The 24,819-nt window shown below is 46.1% G+C and overlaps 1 protein-coding gene across 2 annotated transcripts in view; it reads left to right on the top strand.

Annotated features, from left to right (window-relative positions):
• The window catches only part of LOC113014752 (zinc fingers and homeoboxes protein 2-like), a 128,149-nt gene extending 103,994 nt beyond the window's left edge, over positions 1 to 24,155 (top strand). For both annotated transcript variants that reach the window (XM_026156473.2, XM_026156474.2), the window contains exons 3-5: positions 1,092 to 4,371; positions 7,626 to 7,803; positions 18,180 to 24,155. In XM_026156473.2, coding sequence (XP_026012258.2) covers positions 1,430 to 4,371; positions 7,626 to 7,800 — 3,117 coding nt within the window. In that variant the 5' untranslated portion in view covers positions 1,092 to 1,429 and the 3' untranslated portion in view covers positions 7,801 to 7,803; positions 18,180 to 24,155. The remainder of the gene's footprint in view (positions 1 to 1,091; positions 4,372 to 7,625; positions 7,804 to 18,179) is intronic.
• The last annotated feature ends 664 nt before the right edge of the window (positions 24,156 to 24,819 follow it).

The raw sequence follows: 24,819 nt of genomic DNA, 5'->3' as shown, positions 1-24,819 counted from the left end.
ACTTTGTGGGTTTAGCTCGGTCTGGCTGCAACAATTATATAGTTAATATAAGATGATTCAACCAACGAGCAAGTGTGTCCTACAACTCGTTTTTTTTCCTCATGCAATCATAAAACTTTGGTTCAGAGGACATTTTTCACTGTGCACTCGGTCAGTTTCAAACTTTAGTCGAGGTGTCCGTATTTTAGCCACTGGGGATCTGGACAGCAGGCGGTAACGCTGATGTTTGAGCCGTTTCCAGTTCATGGCAGGTCTGTTCGGACCAACCAGAGCAGCTTTCACCCTCTCAGCTCAGGGTGAAAGTTTGGATAGTTTTTCAGACCTTGGCACGGTAGCTGCACTTCCTGAGAAGAAACAGTGGATTGAACGGATGATCTTGGAACATGCAGTCCTTTAGAAACGACTCCAAGATATCCCTGACTTATCTAAGCTCCCCAGATTTTCACATGTCGCCATGCATCAGTCTGTCGAACGATTTCCCTTTATGTGTTGGCACAGAGACTCGACCGTGGCTGGTTAGGACATCTAAGTGGGTGTATAAATGTTCTTGACCTCGTATATATTATTTTCACCCTGTGTTTATTTCAGGAAATCTAAAATAAATTAAAACTTGTTCACTAAATTATTGAGTTTGTTTCTTTTTCTCATAATCTTAGAGGTTGTGAAATAATTCAGCTCCAGAAAAAGTTCTCAGAAATTGTGAAATATGAAAGCATTACTAAAACATTCATGTCCAAGATGATAAACTTTTGATTAAAACTGTATCCCTATAAGTGATTCTCTCCACTCTTTTTTCCTGTTCCTGTGCTGATTTCACCTCAAACAAAGGATGTTTCATCAAAAAGGCTTGTTTACCAAAGTGCAGATTATCTAGTTTTCCCCTCTTTCTTTCATTGCCCATCATGCACTTTCCCTGTTGTTTATCCTGTTTGGAGTGAACATCAGACACAAACATTATTATAGTGACGTCTTTCTCTCTCCGACATGTTTTTCTCAGATTTTTAGCCCTTTCTAAGTGGCTTCCTCACAGCTCACTGAACACAAACAGTATTAATGTGTCGTTTTCTCTCTTTGTCTTCGTCCCCGTGCAGCTTGAACGCCGCTGCTGTCTGTGATGCCCTCCCATGACGCCGAGGTCGGTAGCTGACACTGCCAGTGAGCGGGAGACGCCACTGCACAACCGGTCCTGGGCCAGCGCCGTCAGCCGGTTCTCGCCCTCCCTCTCACACACTGGAGACTCCACATCCAACCGCCTACCACTTTCCACAACCACCTGCTCCGTTCCGCCCCAGTAAAGACCCCCCAACGCAGACACGCTGACGTCCTCGACCAGCACCAGCAGCAGCAGCAGCAGCCAAAAACAATATCGTCAACACAATCAGCAACACCAGCACCACCATCATCACCAGCAGCAGCAGCAGCCGCAATCATGTCCAGTCGTAGAAAGTCCTCCACCCCCTGCATGGTCCGGGTCATCAGCAACCTGCCTGATGAACAAGATGACCCGGAGGAGGTGATGGACATGGAAATATTGGCAAGCAAAGATGTGAGAGAAAATGAACCACCTGAATCTGCGAAAAAGAGTCAAAACCTCATGAAGGATAATGGAGATAATCCAGACCGGAAGGCATTTCCAAAACACTTAGACAAAGAGCAGCAGTCTGGATGTGAAGATCACCCCCCTGTCATCGAAGATGTAGAAGCCAGAGGGGGGAAGGACAAAGAAGCGCCAGAATCAGACCCGGTGTCCCAGAAGAAGCAGGGAAGAGGTTACGAGTGCAAATACTGCCCGTTTTCGACGCAGAACCTGAATGACTTCAAAGAACACGTGGACTCGAGCCATCCTAACGTCATTCTAAATCCACTGTACCTCTGTGCTGTCTGCAACTTCAACACCAAGAAGTTTGACTCGCTCACAGAGCACAACGAGAGCCGGCACCCAGGTGAGACGAACTTCAAGTTCAAGAGGATAAAAATGAACAATCAGACTATCTTAGAGCAGACAATCGAAGGCAAGGACAATTCAGCTGAATGCGACGTGACAAATGAAAAAGGTGAAAGCCACAGTAGCTCTGTGTTTCCACCTTGCATATCTACCACAGTGAAATCTCCGGGTAGTGTGCACACGCTCTTTGGAGGGAGCGAACTGAAAAGCCAGCTGGACGGTTTGATCCAGAAGGACCAAATCACAGCAGTGAACATCAACGGAACAGTCATCATCCCTGAACCCACCATCGTCCAAGGGCTCTCCCATGTCACCCCAATGCTCCAGCGTCCACCCAACTTTAACTCTGTACCAAAAATAGCCGTTCCCTTGAACACCACCAAATATAACCCTTCTTTAGACAACAACCTGACGCTGATCGCCTCCTTTAATAAATTCCCATACCCAACGCATGCTGAGCTGTCATGGCTTACAGCTGCCTCCAAGCACCCGGAGGAACAGATCAAAGTCTGGTTCACTACCCAGCGGCTGAAGCAAGGTATCACTTGGTCCCCAGAAGAGGTGGAGGAAGCCAGGAAGAAAATGTTTAATGGCTCCATCCCTCCTGCTCATCACACGTTCACCGTCTTGCCTACAAGCCCCATCTCTCGGCCGTCTGCCAAAGCCTCACAGCAGCCCATCGTCCACACGACAGTCGAGCATCTCGGTCACGTCCGGACGACTGCGCCCAATGGGCTAACTGTAGTCACCACAAACTCCCCGGCAGGCTCTAGCCACTCCCTTAAGCGACCCCTGCCGACACAGCTGTCAACAGTGTTTGAGTCCAAGCGACCCATCATGGCAGTGGCGCCCCACTCTGGTGACCCTAAAGACAAGGTCCTAATGGCTCCTCCCCCACCACCTCCTCCCCCAAAAGGCCGCCTCCCAATGGCTCCACCTCTTGTTCCCGTGGAGATGAAAAGACCTGTAGCAGTTCCTCTGGTTACCACAGAGATCAAGAGGTCATCCGCTGCTGTGCCTTTAATGCCACCGCCTCCATCGTTGTCATCATCATCTTTGTCTTCCAAAGGGAAGATTCTCTCGGCGTCAGGAAATCCCAAAACAAAGCCGGTGGTGTCTCTGCCCTCCATAGTCTTTCCAGAGTCGTTAACAAGGCCAATGATTGCCCCCCCACCGATCTCTGTCTCTCCGTTCAGAAACAGTTTACTTATTCCCCGTACCGTGCCCGTCCCTTCCAAAGAAAAACACCCCAGTTCTCACAATTTGCCAGCTTCTGATTTAAATTTGCCGAACTCCCCTCCGCTCATTACTTCACAGGTAAGGAGGCCGACAATTATCCAGTCCATCCGTGCTCCGGCTAAAGCTCCATCCCAGATTTCAGCGTTCTCCTTGGATGGCAAGAAATTAAAAGAGCAGCAAGGAGTGGAGCTGAAAGCCAGCTACCCCAGAGGAGACAAGGTAGTCAGTCCTCTGCCAGAGGCCAATGGAACGTCTCGAATGGACGGGAAATGGCCCTTTGATCAGACCTCTCCTGGTCACAATAATGGAATCTTACATTTGGACGGTGGGGACATCCCAGCAGTACCAAAACCAGATTTTCAACATAAGTCCTCGGTGCTGACCCAGTTCCCCTTGCTGGAGAGGATGAAAGGAAAAACGGCAAAACAACTGAAGATCTTGGAGGAGAACTTCTTGCGGAACAGCTTTCCTACACACAGCGACGTGGATAATCTGTCGGCCATAACCCGCCTGTCTCATCAGGAAATCGACAGCTGGTTTGCAGAGCGCCGCGCGCTTCGTGACAACCTGGAGCAAGCCCTTCTGAACTCCATGGGCACTAAAAGGATGGGCGGCAATGGCATTGGTGCCATCACTGAGAAACAGCTACATCAGCACCAAGCACTGCAACTGAATGGGATTCACAAACCAAGCACCGGTGTAGGCCTCCTTAAAAGCCCTCCACCAACTTCACACCCCCTGTCCATGATTGCTCCTGGCACCATTGCACCTTCCGTCCCCAATCTGAATTCCTGCTCAGTGCCTCCAGACGGCCGATCCCTGGCGCTCCTCAAGGACGATTTTGCTCAAACGCGGTGGCCTTCCCCTGAGGAGTTCAGCCAGCTGGAGGGTCGGACAGGACTGGCTCGCGGAGAACTGGCCCGCTGGTTCACCGATAGTCGGCTGCAGAGCGGCAGCATGGACTTGGCAGAACTTTTTCACAACAATGGCGTGAATGGAGGACAGGGGCTGCCTATGTGTTCCCCTGAAAACATTCCACCCAGCATCATCCAGCGCTGTCAGGAAGGAGCCGTAACAAACAACAACAGTAAGGTGCTGGAGGTTGAGATGGGCTGGCTGATGGACCAGCGCACCAACAGCCTCAACAATCAACAGCACGATGAGCTCCAAGACCAGTTTGCTGGCAGGTACTTAATTCACAGTTCTTTACTTTGACATGTTTTCTGTTTAGAAGAAATACACAGAATATAAAGTGGTTTTCCTCATACAGTCCAAGAGATGGCCTTATGGGTAGGGTTAACTAGGTTTTAGCCACATGCTAAACAATCATAGATTCAGAAATGAGAAGATGTTTGCTTTTAAAAGTTATTTTAAATTATATTTTAAGAGTTCCATTTGGGTTTGCCAAATAGGTCAAATAAATAATTGAAAGGCAATCTGTTGTTAGCGGTTAGCCTCTTAGTCACCTCCAGACCTGGACCACTACAGACAATGGATTAATAATAATGGAGTGGATTTCTATAGCGCTTTTCAAGGCACCCAAAGCGCTTTACAATGCCACTATTCATTCACTCTCACATTCACACACTGGTGGAGGCAAGCTACAGTTGTAGCCACAGCTGCCCTGGGGCAGACTGACAGAAGCCAGGCTGCCATATCGCGCCATCGGCCCCTCTGGCCAACACCAGTAGGCAAGTAGGGTAAACAGGGACACAACGACCAGGACAGAGAGCCCAGGGATCGAACCGGCGACCTTCCGGTTACAGATGCGATTCCCAACCCCCTGAACCACAGTCACCCTTTCATTCAGACCCATCCATGGTTAGGGTAGGGTTTTATTTTAACCTCATGCTGAATAGGCAAATTTTCAGAAACCTAAGTTAAAAATTTTGGAAGGATTTTTTTATGAAAAGCATTTTCATTTGCTGTGGATGTCAACCTTATGAGGTATCGTCTAAGTACCACTAATTTTGAAAGTTGAAACTTTACCAGCTAAGAGTCCATGGTTTATTTCCCCTTGACGACTTTCGGTTCACGTTTTGCCGGATAGTACGTTTCAATCCACTGGTAGCCACTGGTCGTAAGTGGAAAGGTGTGTATTTTGCAAGCATTCGCGAGGCTTTGATGGAATATGCTAGCATCAAATTGGTCACAAAGAGGTCCACAGTGCTGCACTGAAAACCTCCTTAGAATTGTTTTGGTCTCTAACAGGTTGCTGCAGTTGTCTGTAATTTGCATGGAAGCCACAGACTTGTCTGTAAACATTTACCAGTTGGTGGCTTCCCTACAGACCGGCCTGCAGGCCTGTGTAATGAATGTTGAAACCCTTTGTTTAACCAGTCATGCAGGCAGATAAAATTACTGTGAAATGTTTACGATTACATTTTTACATAAAGCAAACAATCAGAATAAAGAAAACTAAACTGTTAATGGAATTTAAGCTGCATGTCGTTCTCCATTTATCTGCCCTCGTTTGATCTACAAGAAGGTTTTAAAGGTTTTAAAGCGGAGTGATGGCTATCATGATTCAGCATCAACAAGTTAATCAAGACATCAATACGAGTCTGTGAAAACACAAAGAAGGAGACGCTCAGTCTCAGCCCGGTGTGTCGATCAGAGATGTGATTTAAGGTTTCAGTCTTACATTTGAGAAGCACTTTGATTCGGTGAGAACAGGATGAAGATATAATGTGGAAGTTTTTCTGCTTTTGCTTTTTTACTGAAATGTTTTTAAAAGCAGGTCGTGTAGTGAAGGACTCTTACAATGCTGCGTAAGTATATGTAAAGTGACTGAATAATTTGCCACAATTGGCAGAGAAACAGCAAATTAAGCCCTGAAATCACGGATACGTAGTCCTACACTGACAGCTGCTGACAGCCCTCTATAATTCCCCCGTTTCTCGGTGTGACCACCTCCTTTATTATGTAGATGAAATGATGGAAATGAAAATAATTTTTCATAAAGAGTCGAGTCAATCTTATTCCTATATCCCAGTCACCAAATTCCACCTCGCTCCTTCGCTTCTCCTCGATAATTCGTGCAGTCAGTGTTTACCGAACTGCACCCCTGGTACTTTCAGCACCGTTTTCTACCCACTGGCACCTTTTGTGGTGACCTGTGCAGCCAAAGTAAATTTGCGCTTCCCCTCGACGGGCTTGTGCTGCTGTTTTCTAGTTGCCACATTAACATTGTTTTCAGGACATTAACCTACAAATCTACATGACTCTATTTAGTCTGCCTCTCCTTCAAGGAGCTTGGGACATGTTTGGCCAAATAACACAGCCATTACGTTGGAAACCAATATCTCCACTATAATTTGGGCAAGCCTTTTATTCTTCCCGTGAGCCTGCTCCGGGTTTCTGGCTCAGCCTTTGAAAACACCACGGCGTGAACCTGCACTGACAGCACACTCGAATCCTTCTGGCTGCTGTTTATTTCATAAACTCTGCAACAAAGCGTGACGTGCGACGTACAGCCGAACAATGCAGAGCGATAAAGGAAACTGTCAGCGGCGCTCAGATGGGAGTTCGGGGTTAATCGCGTTCTTTTATTTGCCGATGTAAAGCCTGATTTAAAGCACGAACGCGCAGCTCGTCTCAGTGTTTCCGTGGCTGTGACAGAGGCTCGTCATGTGTGGGTTCGCTCTGTTTCCACAGAATTTCCTCCTTCAGTTTTAAATTATTGCGGTGATTAGTTTCTCCTCGTTATAATTAAAAACGCTCCACTTATGACCCACTCGCGTTAAATACGATTGTGCACAATCACCTCAGTGGCATCTCAAAAAACCTGATTGACAGTTCTTGTTGGTGCTGAAGGACAAACGACTGATTTTTAGTCCAGTTTCTTTGTGTGGGCTGCTCGCACTTTCACCTTTCTTTCATGTTTGCTTCACGTGTGGCTGCTCGTCACTGAGACACTGGAACTAAAACACTTAGTTTCCTTTAACAGCTTCAGGCTGTTTTTAATGACGAGAAAATCTAAACCTTCAACAATCTTAGGCCCAGGACGGCATTTATGCTTCCCCTCCCATTAATTTCACATTTTTACCTCACCGTTAATTATTTTTTAATCTTTTTTTATTGTTTTATTTATCTTGAACAGACAGCATCATTATAGGACTGGTCGTCACTACGTGACTCTAACGAGACGGGTGAAAACAGCGACAGGAGCCCTGGCCTCAGGGCTACAGAGAAAATTATTCTGAAAAATGTCTGCGTTGGTTTTTCTCAGATGTGAAGTGCAGATGATAACTAAGAGTAACACTGAACACAGGTTTTAACTGCTGGCTGCACCAAAGCGTCCCCAGCAGAGCTCTGTGGGCACTCGTTAAACTCCTAAAGCGTCCGTGATCCCACATCAGTCGACTCTCTCGCTGTTTAAAATGTTAAAATGTATTTCCTGCTATGTGTTCCATCTAACGTGACGCTCTCGGTCCGACAGACTGAGGCAGCAGAGCGTGGCGGAGCTGAAGAACGGGGGACAGAACGGGGGCGTCCTCGGAGGAGTGCGGGAGGTGTTCGGGACCTGGCTGGAGGACTCGAGGCGAGGGCGGGAGCTGCTCGTGGACAGAGAGAAGAAGATGGCGGAGGACGCGTCTGGGAGGCTGACCGGATAAACGGTGAGTTTGAGTTTCGGCGTGTTTCGGTGTCAGCAGCTGTCCTTGGATCCGCGGGCCTCGCTGAGCCTGTGAGGTTCGTTTCATCGATGCTTCGTGTTTTATTTGTGCTCCTGCTCGCCGATCAGAGGATGCTGCTGAAATGCTCCCGAGTCATTTCTGAAATGTTTGAGTTCAGCGACAGCAGACGGCCGCTGAACGGTGCATTCACGGCAGAAAGTATTTAACGCGTGTTATAAGGGCAGCGTTTTTTAATTAAACCTGTAACTGAATTGCATTCACTGGCAATAAAAGTGCTATTTCTTAGTTAAATGATTAATCACTTATTTTAGAAAATGCCAGAAATGACAAATGACCTCCTTTCAAGCAATTAAATGAAGCATGAATCACATCTTTCAGTGGTGCATCTCTGATTTTGGCCATTCTTCTATAGCGAGAGAAGCACAAATTACCTCCTGTGTGAGTGTAAAAGGTGGAATTTCTCCAGAAACCAAACTTTCGTTGACAAACGTGGAATGTTTTTCCACTTCTGCAATGTTTGCGTCTTTGCTCTCCGGCAGTTTTCTTCTTCATGTTTTTCCCTGTACGTCGCTGCTGCCTCGAGGTCAGTGCAGTCCAGCGGCAGGATCTCCACCACAACAAACAAACCCGCACGGACACGAACATCCCTCGCAAATAGCTACAAAACATGTGCTTTTTTTGTGTCTTGTGTGTTTCTGTTGTTTGTGCTCGCTGAAGCCTTCCTGCGGCTGTCTTTAAAACACACTTCAGGTCTCACGTTCAGCTTTTTGGCCGAGGCTGTCTGCTGCTTCACTCTAATCTACAGAGTCGACCTCATTACATGAAACTCGACGGAGACCTTAAATTCATCTGGATCAAAGTTTTACAATCAGAGGCCAGATTTGCTTTAGTCTTAGCACAGTCATTCTGGGTCTCTGTTTAGTCACTTCCTGTTTTATTTTGAAACACTATTGAGCTTTATTCCCTCACCTGCATCTACTCGCTTCCTGTTTTATTTTGAAACACTATTGAGCTTTATCCCCTCACCTGCATCTACTCACTTCCTGTTTTATTTTGAAACACTATTGAGCTTTATTCCTTCACCTGCATCTACTCACTTCCTGTTTTATTTTGAAACACTATTGAGCTTTATTCCCTCACCTGCATCTACTCACTTCCTGTTTTATTTTGAAACACTATTGAGCTTTATTCCCTCACCTGCATCTACTCACTTCCTGTTTTATTTTGAAACATCATTGAGTCTTATCTGTTCCACCTCTCACTCTTACATCTCAGTCTTTGTTCCTGTTAAGGGGAGTTCTTCCTCCCCACCATCACCAAATGCTACTCAAAGGGCACCATCACATTTTTTTCACATTGGAAAAATAAATAAATAAATATTATAACGCCTTTATTTTACCATTTAAATCCCCTTGAGGTGTTTATTGTTGTGAACTGGCACATTTGAATAAACTGTCCTCGCCTCTCGGTGTCCTGCTGGGATTGGCTCCAGCCTCGCGGTGACCGGAGCTGGCCGCGCGGCGAGGAAAATGGATGGATGGATTGAAGTGAATTGAATGTGTGGCTGCAGGTTTTACCACCTACAGACTGAACTGATTTAACTCAGCGAGGCCCTCATTGGTCCCCCGTGTCCCCCCTCCCCTCCTCTCCCAGCCTGTCAGTGTTGAAGCCAACACCTCGATCCCAGGCTACAAACAAACCCACTCGAGCCAATCACCGTCTGTGTGTGTAGCTGTGTGAGTTTTGGCTACAACCGCTCAGCAACAAACACCAACTTCAGGAAAATTTAGGGAAAAAAACATTATTGGAGGCCCAAAAATAGCAACAGACCCCCCGGTGCGGTAAAGTTTGATAGATAAAAGGCTCCGCCTGGGGCAAAGTGTGATGACAGAGTGAGCCGGTTGTTCCCTCCTCTGTCTGTTCTGACAGAAGATTGAAAGTCTTAATGTTTCTACACGGCTTTCTGCTTATCAAAATAGAATCGGTTCAAATGATTTCCTCAAGACAAACTGCTGTAAACGAGGCAGACACTCCACTTCTTACGGTGTCACTTTTGAAAGACTGTCGCCACTTTCGGGTGCCTTCAAAATCAGCTCCTGACAGCTGGAATCAATAATCAATATGCAGCATTTTAAAAAACCAACAATAAGTGTGGGAGTGGGAAATAAAATGCTGTCAGTGAAATTTGAAAAAGGTTTCTGCTCCTTTTACCTGCCTCGCTTCAGTCCAAAAAAAGGCGTTATTTATCCCACAGGGGAAAAAAGCTGAGGTAAAGTGACTCGTGCACATAATAATACGACATCTGAAAAAGTAGTTCCTTCCCACATAAAAATAACAGAGGAACACTGTTCACGTGAGGCGCCGGGGATAAATTACACCACAGCTTTGAAGACCAACTGCGCTACAGAAGCCACAAAGATCCAGAGCAGCGTAAAAACTTATTCTTCCTTTCAGAAACGCAGCGTACTCTCTGCTTTATGCTGTATTTGAATCAGACGCCCAGAAACTGAAACTCTGGTCTCAGATAAATGAGAAACGGGTCGCAGCGCTCTGCTCAGCACTAATAAAGACGGATTCCGGTGAAAACACAATAAAATAAACCGTGACAGAGGAAAACCTGCTGACCTCTACTGCGTCAGACAGGAAGTTCTGACAAACGCTTAAACGTCACGCTTCCTGCTCGACTTTGTGGTCGGTGCCCGACGATGTGGCGCTGAGGCACGGGCACTGCCTGGTGTTTGGGTAACAAATATGAGGCGGCGTGTTCGCTTATTAATTATTAAACATTTCTAAAGAAGATGATGCTTCACGCACCGTAGACAGTGGAGTGAGTTTGGTCTCTGGTGTTTGGCTTGGAAACAGTCACAGTTGAAGTTATAGCGCTACCATCAACCTTTAGGCTTCTGTCACTATCACTGCATCTCAAGACGAGTCAGTTTCTCTGCACATGGTTACTATAGAGTTTGCAGGCTAACGGCATGCTAACATGCTCAGAGGTTAAAATGCATGGGTTTAGCGTGCTAATTAGCACAAAACCCTGCAGCAGAGCGTGGAGTGCTTTGGGTCTTACCATCTCGATGTTCTGGAATCCACCACGACAAATGAAGGGGCCCAATGGACTTATCAATCACACACTAACACCTACCTCTCTTTAGTCTTCTTCTGACTGCAAACAGACTTGAAACTAGAAACTGAGACTGCAAACTCATCGGAAAGTGTTTGCTGAGGTCACAGATCTGAGCCGGTTAAGTCGTGCTATACAAGTAAAGCAGGTTCAAAGCCTATTGGCTTCATGATTCAGACCCAGTGACCGAAATTCAGATGGAAGAAGTTATAAGGCTTTTCACACACTTCAGCATTCTGTTAAAAGCTTCTGTTCCAAAGTATAAACTTCATAACATTCATGTTACTCAAAGTCTGGATGTAATGAAGAAGCAAAGAAGAAGAAGACCAAAAGAAGTTGATGATGAAGAGACTAAAGCAGTCAAAGAAGATGAAAAACCACATAAAAAACAAATAACTCAGAAAAACATTAACTACAGTAATATTTTCATCTTTCCACCAACATCATACGGTTACAGCGGGTCTTCTGTACAGACATGACGTTTACATCAGCTCAGGGTTCAGACTTCGCCAGGAGTCGAGGTGCACTCTGATTGGTTACCTGAAAACTCGACACAGATTCTGCTCGCATGTGTTTGCTGGAGGTGTTTGCTGGAGATGTTTGCTCCATCAGTCTGCTGCAGCTGCTCTCTCCACTAGAGATGGACCGATCCGATATTACGTATCGGTATCGGTCCGATACTGACCTAAATTACTGGATCGGATATCGGAGAAAAATAAAAAATGTAATCCGATCCATTAAATATCACGAAAGCACCTCACAAAACTTGCAACACGCCGTAACTCACCTCAGAACGTTAGCACGTCGGAGCAGTATGCATCACGTGATAGAGCGGCTGTGGCATGCAGGACCTGTCGGTGGTCTGGATAGCATGTGGAGCTTCGCTAGCAACCCGGCATTTCATCTCCGACAAAGTTATCCCCGAGAGAAGTAAAGCAAGTGTGTAAGTCCATCTCTGAATGTTTGTAAAGCATTCCTGCGTTAAGCTTAACAAGCGACTGCCTCTTCTTGCTGCTACTTCAATCATGAAACTGCTTAATGATCAGCTGATCGGCTTTTCTGTCGCGAGTCCGTCTCTTTTGTTTGTTTTTGGCCCACTTTGCACCAGAAAGAGGAAACCAGCGGCTGAACAACAGCAGCACGTTTAAGCTTGATCAGCTGTTGTTAGAATTTATTTAATATTACTTTCTACTCGAGGATCTTTTTCTACAGCTGACGGCTGGTAACTGTGCAGGGGCGGATCTAGCAAAGTTTAGCCAGGGGGGCCGATAGGGCATGAACAGGGAAAAGGGGCACAAAGACATACTTTTCTTTCTTATTCTCATTTAAAATGTCGAGCTTTTAATAAATAATTATCTGACACCCAAAGTTTTAATTTGATATAAATGAATAGAAGTCAATTACTGTATATAGTGACTATTAAGTCTAATATATATACCCTAGTAAGCTATAGTACTTTTTCCTTTGGGAAGGTACCATCTGTGCAGTCTGCAATTTTGTTGAAGAAAGATGTTGAATCTATTTAATATTTCTTGAAAAATAATTGATTTCTGTGCATTTTTTTTTCACACTGCATCAAATTAAGGTTGATTACGTCGATTAAGCATCATGAGGTGGAGCGTGAGGGGTGGTTCCCTATTTTTTATTTATTTATTTTTGTTGTTGCTGGGAGTTGGAACCCTATTAGTTAGGTTGCTTAATATTTACGCTAAGTACTCTTTAAAATACCAGAATAGGGAGGATGGTGTAGGTTTAAGTTTATTAGATTGATCAGTATTGCTGAACTATGAAACATTTTTTTTGCATACAGGTATAACAGAATAGCTTTAGTGTAGTTGTTGTTTTAAACTTGAGTATGAACTTATACAAAATGCAGCAAAATATTTAAAAAACAGTTTTATTGATTAAAAAAACACTATATCGGATTCATATCGGTATCGGCAGATATCCAAATTTATGATATCGGTATCGGTATCGGACAAAAAAGTGGTATCGTGCCATCTCTACTCTCCACCCCTCTGCTCCAACCCTCACATCAGAACAGGTCGCCGGTTACAGAAATGAGATGTCCAACATGATAAAACCCAAATCAAACTGTCCTTTTCCCTCAGTTCATTCACCAGCAGCCGCTGCAGAACAGTGAAACAGGAAGAGTGTGGCTTCATCAGCGGCGCTGGGGGGTGGGGGTAGGGGGGTTGGTGATTTGGACCCTGCGCGGGATGATAAATTAACACGAGCAGCTATCTAAACCCTGGCACTTTGTGGCGGCGGCCGCAGACTCGCCCGCTCTGCCAGACGCTCGGCTCTGGCGCCAGTTATTGCTGGAGGCCGAGTTCTGCTCTCCAAATCAGTTTGGCGCTCCGACGAGTGAGCGTGGCAGGTGAACGCTGGAATCCACCAAACGCAGCTGATGGAAAACCTGCTCCAGATAGAAGTCACACTCGAACTCTGGGAAATATGCGGCGCCGACTAAAACATGGCAACAGGAAACTGAATTTTCTCATTAAACCTCCAACAGGAGTCGATCGGCGTGCACCGACTGTAACAGCTTCATCGCCGAGGCCACGTTAAAGAGAGGGCTGCGCAACACCCCCCCTCCCCCGTTCTCAGGGCCGTAGCTAACCATAACACTGCTCCCCTCACCCCCACCCCCATCCATCACATCCATCTGTTTTCGTACCCGCTGGTGTCTAAGCACAGACACACCTCCCTCTTCAAAGCCAGCCGCGAGATATCATCTCCCCAGCGTGTCCGGAGTCTCCTCCAGGTTGGACACGCTTGAACCTCCTCCCCTGGGAGACATCCATGAGGCATCCTCGCCTCCACTGGCTCGCCTCCACGTGGAGGAGTGGCGGCTCCGCTCTGAGCCCAGCCTCCCTTCAGGTGAAGCTCGTTTTGGCCGCTTCCCTCCTCGTTCTCACTCCTGTGGTCAGGACCCAGAGCTCGTGGCCATGTGCGAGGGCAGCTCAACCAGCAAAGACAGCTTCACCTTCACCACAGCCTCCATCAGTCTGCCAGTCGCCTGCTCCACTCCCCTCCACCCAGAGTGGGCACTCCACCCTTTTCCATCAGAGAGCGTGGGCCAAACCTAAACAACGACAAACGATGACATCATATGTAGAAGCTCTATAGTCAGACACTCGGGACTCTGGGTTCTCCACAAACTCCTGGAGGGAGTTTCTCCACCTTTTCACTGCTGGTTGGTTTTTCTCCACCAGCTTGTGTCTAATTTTTACCTCTTTGATGCCGAGCAGGCCGTAACGTGAGTAACATAAAAACAGCTCAGCGTGTGGACGGAAAACCAAAACTTCAGGCTGAAAGACACTAAACTGCTCTCCAGAGTTAATAGAAAACAAGAGTGGGCTGCTAAACCACTCCGAATGACAGCTTTCGGATTAAACACAGTCATTTAATCCTTTGTTCAGATGAAAATATTGATTTGGTGCTGCTCTGAATAAACTATTAGAAGCATGTTTATACTCTGACAACAGACCACAAATCACAGCCAGTGAAAAACGGTCGATATCACAGCAACAAGGAAAAAATTGCATTCTGTAATTAATCTAAAAGCAGAAATACAGACAGAAAAGCACAATTTAACACACACCAGTCAATAAAATCCAAATTTGAGACCTTGAGAGGAGAAACTGCAGCAGAAATAAACTCGACCGTTTTCCCCCGGTGCTGGTCTGAGAGCGATCGTTCGGCTTAATCAAAGCCGCCGCTCGTCAAAATAAAAAAGTCATTCAGGCGTTAAGCAAAACATACTAGAAATTAAACATATGTTCCCTTTCTCATTCTGCTGTAACCGTAAGGCCGGTCTGTTGGACAGGAGGCCAAGGTAAACGGGGGATGAAAGGGACAAATGCCTGCTGAGAAAATGAAGAATGGGAGGATGAAATGAAGCGAGGCGCGTTCACAGGTCTCAAACATGGAGAGGAGCGAGGGCTCCAAACATCGGCTCGTTTAAAGCTGCTTTCGCTCTCGCGCTCCCTCCTTTTCCATTTTACACATGAGGTTAGGGGTCAAAGGTCACATCAGCAGGATGATACTAATAAAGAGAGCTTAAAGAGTGATGGCATCAACCAGATTATATTAGGGAGTCGTAACGACCGACGGAACAAAAACAAATTTCTGCAGCAGCGTTAATTGATGTCCCCGGCTCGTGTGTGTGTGTGTGTGTGTGTGTGTGTGTGTGTGTGTGTGTGTGTGTGTGTGTGTGTGTGCGCAGGAGTGTGTGCGCGCCCACCATCCATTGTCCTGTCTCACTAATCACAGCAGCTCCGGGCTTCATTTAATCAGTGGAGCGCGGCGTCCTGTAATAACTTATCAACAGTCGTACCTTATAGATGAAGCCTTAATTGCTGACATGCTGCAGAGCTGCTCCCTCGCTGTCATCATCATGATGCGAAACACCGAGCGGCGAGACGATCACAGTCACTCCCGGGTCGCCTTAATCTTAAAGAACATTCATTTATTTCCATTTTGTCATTTTTAATAAAAAAAGGGTTTTTTTTCTTTTCCAGTTAAAATTTCTTGATTTGAAGTTTCCTAATTACACAGCGCTCCTGATGCTGCACCACATCTGTGTTATTTTCTATTGTGGTCCCATCTGATTGGTCCATTTGAATAGGATAATCAGTTTTACCCGTCACCTGTAACGGGCTGATGGGGCTCTGTCGTCACCCCGCCGGGCGGCATCGAAGCCTCAGTTTGAGAGCGAGGCGACGCAGGGTGTTAAAGGCGATTCCACAGGTGTGTCTGCTGTGAGGCTGACGGGAGCTCGGGTCAGACGTGGCGTTTGCAGGCTGTGATTGGCCTGAAGGATGAGGCTGACTCAGGACCATGGCTAAGAGTGAGTGCGAGTGTGGGTGGGGTCTGTGCTAGCTTCCAGTCTGAGGGGAAGAAGCTGTTTGTGAGTCTGTGGGAGTGAGACCTGATTGACCTGAGGCGGAGTCCAGAGGGCAGCAGGTCAAACAGGTGGTGGGCGGGATCGATGAGTTTTAGTCTCCAGCGTTAACACGTCCGCGGTTTGTCAGCCTGACGGCAGAGCGTCCGGTGAGGAGCCGGACCAGGAGCGTGTTTGTCGGGGATTCTGACCTTCACTGTGATTTCTGCCACCATTGTGGGTTTAACAGTACGAGCCTCAAACACCAGCTCAGGGTTCAGACTTCGCTATGACATCCACAGAGTTTTGTGAGAAGGCAATCTCCTCCTTGGTATTACCTGGCTTAATAACATACCAGGTGTCTAACAAAACACGACCATCTTCCATCTGGAGAAGACGCTCACTAGAGACGGTGTAAGCTGCGGTGTTTGCAGGGACGTGCTGAACAAAAGCAGTTTTCTGGACTGGCAGCAACACGCGAACACGCGGATAAGTTTCCCCAGTTTCACTGAACGTTGGGGATCTGTGAGCGCTCAGAGGAACATCAGGCTGTCGTTTTCCTGCTGAAGGTTCTGAGCGGTCTTTGAAAGAGGCAGCTTCCTACAGCTAAACCACTGACACTCACCAATTATTTCTCAAGCTAGTTATTAAAACAGACACGCGTCTTTATTCAACAGTCATGGGTGTAAAATTCACTGTAGTCATTTCTTCTGTCCCTGGACTCAACAAAGCTCCTCGGCTTCAACCAGCAACAGGAGACGAGTTCGAGTCACAGTTCAACCTGGTTCAACCTGCACTCAGTTATGTTCTCTGTGCAGAACATGTGGAGCGTCTGTCTCTGCAGATGTTTTTGTCTCGTTTGTGTCGCGTTTGTTTCTTTGTAGCTGTTTCTTGTGTCTCTGTAGCAGCTGTGCAGTACTCGTCTTAGCGCCTGACTCTTTTTTGTGTCTTTGCAGTTGTTTGTTTTCTCTTTGTCGCTGCATCTGTGAGCCTGCTCTAACCTGTGTTTTGTGGTTGTTTTTCATCTTTTTGTAGTCAGTTTGTGTCTTTTTAAGGAACTTTTAGGTGAAGCTCAGAGGGCCCTGACTCTGGGCCTGACTCAGTAACACGCTGTTTGCGTATGTGAGGGTAATACAGTTTTGTTGTGGCTTGTCAGCTGGTGTTGTGATTAAACAGCTGATTGAGCAGCTGTTTGCAGCTGAAGAAGACATTCAGCAGTTTGTCCTCTTTGACTCGAGACCTGATGGATGAATCTGTGTCGAGCTCAGAGGAGCTTAAACGGAAGCCGCAGTGATGTTCGCGTTCTTTCAGTCTTTATTTAAAGTCTCCACAAACACAGCGAGCACACTGATCAGACACTGTGGGAACTCTGGTTGCGTACGGTCCTGTGAAGCAGCAGCTCGTAGCTCAACCTGAAGCGGTGGCTCAGTCTCTCACAGCACGGCGGGGACTCTTCTTCACAGCGTTGCTTCAGGTTATTGAGGTTTCGTGTTTGCACAGCTCCGTGAAGGTCCAGCCTCTCGGTCAGGCTGCACTTTGCAGCACCTTTTGTGTGATCCAGGTCAGCCCAGGCTTTATCTGTGGGTTTGACTCTAGAGGACTTTGGAGAGCACCTCACGGTCCACTCGGTGACTGTGAGGTGCTCAAATCATCAGCTGATCAGTGCTGACAGCTGGTGAAGAGGCTTTCTCCTGGCAACGAGCCATAGCTACTCAGTCCTTTCATATCTGTAAGTTCATGAACTTTAACCTTTAAGCTGCTAACCGAGGCCCGTAGAGTGACCGCAGGGTGAATTTGCTGGGATGTCCACCCAGGTGAAAACTGCGACACCTGAATGTCCTGCAGACTGAAACCGTTTGCACAGAGCAGCTCAGACCTGCTGACGATCAGTTACTCGATACTGTTTGACGAGCAGCAGCTGGCTCCGCCTGACGGCGGGAGTTTAGCCACAGGTCACCTGCTGCTGACGAGCCGCTCTCTGTCCCACGATACAAAACTGTGTTTGTAATCACAGCGACCGCCGGCCTCGTTTAATCTTCGGCACAGTTTTCCTCTTACACAGATTAAGCGAGCGCGCCGCGGCCGCTCAGGTCTGCCGCTGTTCTCTCACAGCGTGTCCCAGTTCCCGGCGGCACCGGGCGGCCTGGAACGCCGACTCGGGATCAACGACTGCTTTTTAATCCCCCGCGCTCGCTGCTCTCTGCCTCTTTTTGTTTGGCTTTGTTTTCATTTTTTGCCGAGAATCATCCGAGTTCTTGTGACACTGACATTTGTGCCGCCGAACATTTGACAGATTTTAATGTGTTTTTTACCCTCCTCCCCCCTCCTCTCCTCTGTCCATTTCAGGTGTGAATAAGATTCGCCTCCATCGCCTCCGCCACCGCCGCTGCTGCTGGAAACAGAAGAGGAGAAAACATGAAGAATGGAGCAACAAAAGAAGAGTTTCTCGATTATCTAATTTTTTTTTCCCTGTTCTTGTGTTTTCAGATTTTTTTGGTTTTTGTTTTTAATCTCTTGATTGTCACATCCCGGCTCACGCACAACATCCTCCTCCGTCACGCCGTCAGCGACCTGGAGCGACCGCGGTGTAGATGTGACGCTCGCACACAAAAGCACGAGTTTGAACACGACAGAGCCGCTGCTGCGCTTTGCTGTGGGCTGCACCCAAATTGAAATCTGAAGAGCGCGAGGAGAAATTCAGGGTCACGATCTGTGAAGATAATTGAAACCCCCCCACCCCACACCCCCACCTTTACAGTGGATTTCAAACTGCTGCTTTCAGTTTTACAGTAGTATTATAACACAACACCGTCGCACAGGCGTCCTGCAGAGTGCCGTAAACAGAGTCGGACCCTTTAAATGTGTTTTGTCTTCAGGGGGACAAAATTCAAACATTCCCTCAAAGAAGTGAAGTGGATCACTTCCACTCCCCCCGAGAATAAATCCACAAACGAGCTGGAAAACAAAGCAAGTTTAAGTGAACCGCAACAACAAACATGCCTGAAAAAAACAACTCGTGTCCCTTCAAACCAAACCTCAGTAGGATTCGTTTATTAATTCCTCAGCGCACGCTTTGGGTGAATTAAACGAACAATTAGTATTTCGCTCGTGCAGCATATCAGGATTTATTCCAGTCGTTCTTCGTCCTTGTCACAGCCGTCCGCCTGCATCATTATGCAACTCTTTATTTTTCCACCTAAGTCGGAGGAAGTCACCAGAATGTTTTATTCAGAGTGTTTTCTCTTCTTTTAAATGATTGTTAAACGTATTTATTGAATTGCCGAGCTGCAGCTGGAGCCTTTAACTGCCAGTTTTCAGCCTTTACGTTGGCTCAGCGCTGCATTGTGAGACGAGCGAGTCCTTCAGCGCCACAGAAACTTTCTATATTTACTTCCTTTTGTTGTTTTTCCACTGGAGTGTGGAGTTGTCAGCAGCACCGTATTAAAAGCTGCTTTGGTCGGCGTGACGGCGCACGAGGCTTTGTTCACGCGCAAGCGGACGAGTTTATTCATGTTTTCCATTTTCCTCAGATTGGTTGGTGCGTGAGAAACGATTCGCCGGCTAAAGGAACGCTGTGTGACTCAGTCTGAGTGCCGAGGAAATTTTTTTATCCAATGTTAGAAATTAAAAGAAAACATTTCTGTTAATCGAGCTCCAACATACATGTTAAATTTATAACTGTTAGACTTCAGTGGATCCTTCTCATTTCACGTTTTCATTAACAACACCTCTGAAATATGTTCCTGAGTTTAACCTTGAGGAACTTTTTTTATCCAATCAAATGGCCTGTTACTTCACTTCCTCACGGCTTTAGGGGAATCACCTCTGTTACAAACTATAAAGACTTTAGTTTTCATTGTTGGACTCTACAGCTCCTCCCCTTTAAGGGAAAGTTCTCCTGATTGGCTGCTCCTTATAGCGGGAAATTAGTAAGGTGGGCAGGATTGTCTCCTTTCTATGACATCACACAGACCCAAGGGTAGAAAAAGCTGTTCAGTGTTATTCATATAGCACCAACCGTCCCCTTGCAAAGTAAAGACCTACAATACTACAGAGAACCCCAACAATCAGACGACCCCTGTGAGCAGCACTCTGGCAACAGCGGGAAGGAAAAACTTCCTTTTAACAGGAAGAAACCTCCAGCAGAACCAGGCTCAGGGAGGGGCGGGGCCATCTGTAGCGTCACAAACGCCGTATTTTACAGAGTTAAAGGCGGGACTGACGGACGTGGCCGAGGCGGTGTTGTGTGTGACCCGTGTTGCCGTGGAGACGAACCGGAGCACTGAATGTGTGCCTGCAGCAGCAGTACAGACCGACAGGGTGGATTTAAAACAAACAAACAAACAAGAAAAAAAACGAACAAAAACGCCGAGTGCCAAAGCTGGGATCTGCTGCATTCTCACTACACATAACATAAGGGTTCTTCTTCGTGTCGTTGTAAATAGGATATATATGTTTGTTTGTTTGTTTGTTTTTCCTGTATTGCTACAGATTTGTAAAATTTTGCGGGAAAAATTTTGTTACATTTTGTAAAATGGGAGCAACTCGTCCCCCCAAAATCCTCCTGGTTTTCTTTTTCCTTTAAAAAAAAAAAACCTCTCTCGGCTTTTTTTTTTGGTTTATTTTTGTTGGACTTTTAAAAAAAAAATCTAGTGCCAGCAGTGTGTGCGTGAACACTTTTCCTTTTTTTGTTCTTGGTGGGGTTTTTTGCTCTTTCCCATCTCTCTCTCCTCGTTTTGTACTGAACCGGAGTGGAACCACTACAAAAAAAGGAAAAACAAGGAAAAGAAGAAAAAAAAAAGACGGACCAGTTGGCAATACTTCAGTCATTTGTTCATCTCACCGGCACTGGACTTCCGCCCGCCACTTCCCCGCTGAGAGGAGAGGAGAGGTGGGAGGGAGAGGAGGGAGGAAGAGGGGGGACTTCGCTTCACATCAAATCAGATTTAAAAAACAAAACGGAGAAAAAAAAAGCACCTTTGGACCTTTTTCCTTTTTTTTACTGTGCTGAAGTGAAGTCAAGTGCTATTATTATTATATTATTATATTATTATTATTGTAGCCACTGTCTGGAACCCTTTTTTTGAAGAAAAGCAAAGGAAAAAAACAAAAAGAAACTTAAGCCAATCTGCACTTCTCGTTCCGACGAACATGCTTGTATGACCAAGTGACTGTCGTGGATCTTTGTTTTCAAACCCGATAAGGAACAAACTGAGTATAAAAACAAAAAAAACAGTCGAGAGACTTGAAACGGTGGCAAACGCAGAAGGATTCAACGGTAACGATCACGCAACTTACAAACTCGACAGTAAAAACCTGCAATCAAGACTCACGCTGCCTGAATCATACTTTGATCTTTCTCTCTGTTTCTATCCCTCCTCCTTTTCGCCGTCTCTCTCGTCTCTCCTCGCTTTCTTTCATTTTTCACCGTTTCCCTTCGTTTTTCTCTCCCTCTCTCTCTTTGTCGTCCTGCACACCATCATACACACCTGTAATAAACAAAAACAGACAAAAAAAAGATAAATAGCCTTTTATTCGATACATTACTACATGTTGGCTTGGTAGGATTAGTTGAAACTAGTTCCATTCCTACAAAAAAGAATAATAGTAAAAAACAAAATATGAGCTTCTTTATGTATTGCTTCTGCCGCTGTAGTGTCCTGGTCAGATTTAAAGATGATAAGACTACATATATCTGAAATACTGTATTTACAAATGCATACCAGGGCTGGCCTCAACGACACGACGGCAGGGGGAGGTTTCCAACTCCGTCCGCGGGGCGGCCGGTCGAGCTGTCGGGGGTTTGGCGGTAGCTCCGACCGCTCGTCCGAGGTGGTTAAAATGCTTCTTTGTTTGCTCGAAGTCTTCGCAGTTCTTTAAACTTGTAGCGTTCAGCAGCACTGAAGCTCTCGCCGCACAGCTGCAGGGCCTAACAGGAGTGCTGGCAGCGCGGCGGAGAGCGCCTCCTGGTGGACGCTCAGCCTTAGCACGCTTCCAAGAGAGTTTTATTTTTGCAAGTGTATAGTTTTAATTGAATATTTTTCTGATGAATGATTGAATGTAATTGCTTTGGGGAGGAAAGTGGGTTTACTGTCTGAATGTTGAAAGAGGAGGGAACCGAGCACACTGGCACCAAAGCAAAGGCGGTCCTGCAGAAGTTAAACATGATCGTGTGGGAACTAAATTTGCTCAAACGCTTCCGCTATCCCAGACCGGTGCCTCGAGCAAACCTTTGGCCTCAGTGACGTTTGACACGCCACAAGTTCTACTGTAGTCTACTTTCAACTCTATTAAGCTTTTTTATTTTGTTGATTAAAATATTTTTGGCCAACTTTTCCACATAAATTTGCACTTTTTACCTTCAAAGGGACGAAGAGCGATCTTGTCCCGTTTTTATGTGAATGTGTAAGATGCTAAAACCAAGGATCAAAATAGCTGTTAGCTAAATCACGAACTTGTGCTAATTACAATTGTTAATTTAAAAATCTAAATGTAGTTCACTACGAGTACCAAAGTACCAGGATGGAGTCGCTTGTAATGGAAATCAGGACCACCAGTTGATTTTTAGCCAATAAGAGAAGGCTACATCAGCGATACTGGTGATGTCATTCTGGCTTGCTAATAGCAGCAACTTTAATTTTGCTGCAGCTAGCACAACAATCATGGTTCACTTTTGCAGTTTGATTCATAAAAAATCCAGATAAAAAATTAAAGCACCTCTAAAATAAGCCTTAAAAAGCCTTTGAAGCTAACTGACGGCTTGTAGGTTAGCGGTCTTAAAGAGGTTTGTCTCAAATTTATGCTAGTTTATTTTTAGCGCACACTGACGAGTGGCGGTGTGCAGCACCCAGGTGGCTTGTAAATGTACGTAATCGACAATCGCGATTAAATGTTGCAATCGTCGTTTCCTGTGAGCGTAAACTTGGGGAAAACTGCCCCGGTCACAACGAGGGGACGAACAAACCACACAAAGCGGCGCGCAGTGCGACCGGTGTGCTCCGTCCTTCCTTCGTTTAAACTTGCTCCGTTGTATCGTGGCGAGCGCCTGGTTTCCTCAAAAAAGCTTTTTATGCAGCGACAGTCAAGTTTTGAAGAGCAGCGAGGTTCAGATGTTGGCGGGGTGGGGGGACGACGTCGAGGCTGAACTCCTTTACCTTCCCTGAAGTTCGCTCTGATGATGGCTCTGTTGTTTTCTGTTTACCGGTTTCAAGCACAAAAGTTAAAGAGCAATGCAGTCTTCTGGTTTTCTTTGATATATTTCCACCTCTGAAATATTGATATTGCATCAGAGTTGCAGAACTAGATTTTCTGAACTAGACTCTGGACTTTGAGCACGTCATTCCTGCTATCAGAGCAAATCTGCGCTCTGATCCAGACTCTGTTGTCGAGCAAACTTCAAGGGTGTTTATCCGTCCTCAGTCTCCAGCTGTCCTCAGTTTTGAAATTCAAGTCGCTGTCACATGTGAACCAAGAATGAAAAAGTAGAAAATAGGCTGTAGAGAGCTGATATCTTCTTCATTTGACTGCTTTTTCAGCTCACTTCAGAAGCTCAGCGAAGGAATTTTAAGACGTGAGACAATCAAGACGTGACTTCTGCAAAAGTACTTTAGTTTCAGAGAAACCTTCCGCTGTTCGACAAGTTGAATCAGATCCAGTTTCTGGAAGTTTTGCGTATGCAAATCATCAAACTCACTGCATTCTTTCAAGCTGTGTTTTTAAATCTTGGTTCACGTGTGAAAAGAAGTCAAATGAAGGGATAAGTGCTCCAACGCTCCTGCAAAAAAATGCACAAAAAAATTGTAATCAACCGAGAAAAAAAGACTTTACAAAGCCAAGCATCACTTTTGGGAAAACCAGGTGCTCTGATTGTGTTTTTAAGGGGAGTTGAGGCCAGCCCTGCTTCATAACTGAGGTTCTGCTTCTTCTACTACTGCTACTATCTAACAACAACCCTGGGCACAAAAACAGGCCTGAACACTTTCAAATCCTCCAGCACTCGAGGCGCGTTCGATTTTTAACTTCACATACCAGCATCTTTGAACCCAAACTGATTTGGAGCACCAGCTTGTTTTTGTTTCGTCCTCGACGCCACAAAGACGCTTCCCTTCCCGGCCCAAACGCGAACTCGTCCTGACTCAGCTGGGTTCGTGGGCTGGCGGCGTCTCTGGGGTCCGTCGGGTTAAAAGAAAATAAGAGCCATGAATATTTTTTTTTTTGCGTTGTTTGAAAAGCATTCGAGCTCTGTTTCTGTCGCCCAGGCCAGCAAAACAACCTGTTGATGTCTGCTGTATTTCAATAAAACACAGCCTTTTTCAAAGGGTACACCCTGTTCTCACTGTGTCTGTGTGATGTGGTCTGAATGCAGCGAACAGCGGCGCACGTGCATCATATGGACGCTGCATTCTGCTCTGACTCACCTGATTGTGAAATCCTGACAGCTTTACAACAAAACAGAGGGAGAAATGGTCTGCAGCCACTTCAGAGAAGGGCCGATGGCGTGGAAAAGCTCCAGCCTTTCACATAATCTCTGGTGTTTGCACACACACACACACACACACACACACACAAAGTCCTTTTATTTCAGCTTCACAGGCAACATCAGCGCCCTGCCAAGTGTCCGAAAAACAGTATTTATTAGTCCAGATCATTAGGGCCGCTTGATTATGGCCTAAAATCAAGATTATTTTTGTACAACAAATTAATATAATTAATATAATTACGCCTGAGCCACATGGCACGCCCCTGGTAACCTCTGGTTGCTAGGTAAAAATGCGCATTACTGGACCGGTTGGTGAGTGGTTGCTGGAGGTTGCACCATGAGGCATCATCGTCGTCGCTAACAGGTTGGCTGTGGACGACTGCAAACGCTCACGAGCCGCAGTGACGAGACTAGAGAACATTTGCATGCAAACTTGAACCTGCACCTTTTAAAATTAGTTCACCACAGCGTGAGGCACGACTCTTACTTTGAAGGCCGGTCTGCGTT

The sequence above is a fragment of the Astatotilapia calliptera genome, chromosome 22 (genome assembly GCF_964374335.1).
Source record: "Astatotilapia calliptera chromosome 22, fAstCal68.1, whole genome shotgun sequence".
NCBI classification, from domain to species: Eukaryota; Metazoa; Chordata; class Actinopteri; order Cichliformes; family Cichlidae; genus Astatotilapia; species Astatotilapia calliptera.
Note: the sequence above shows the minus strand (reverse complement) of the source record. Positions and strands in the feature narration are given on the sequence as shown.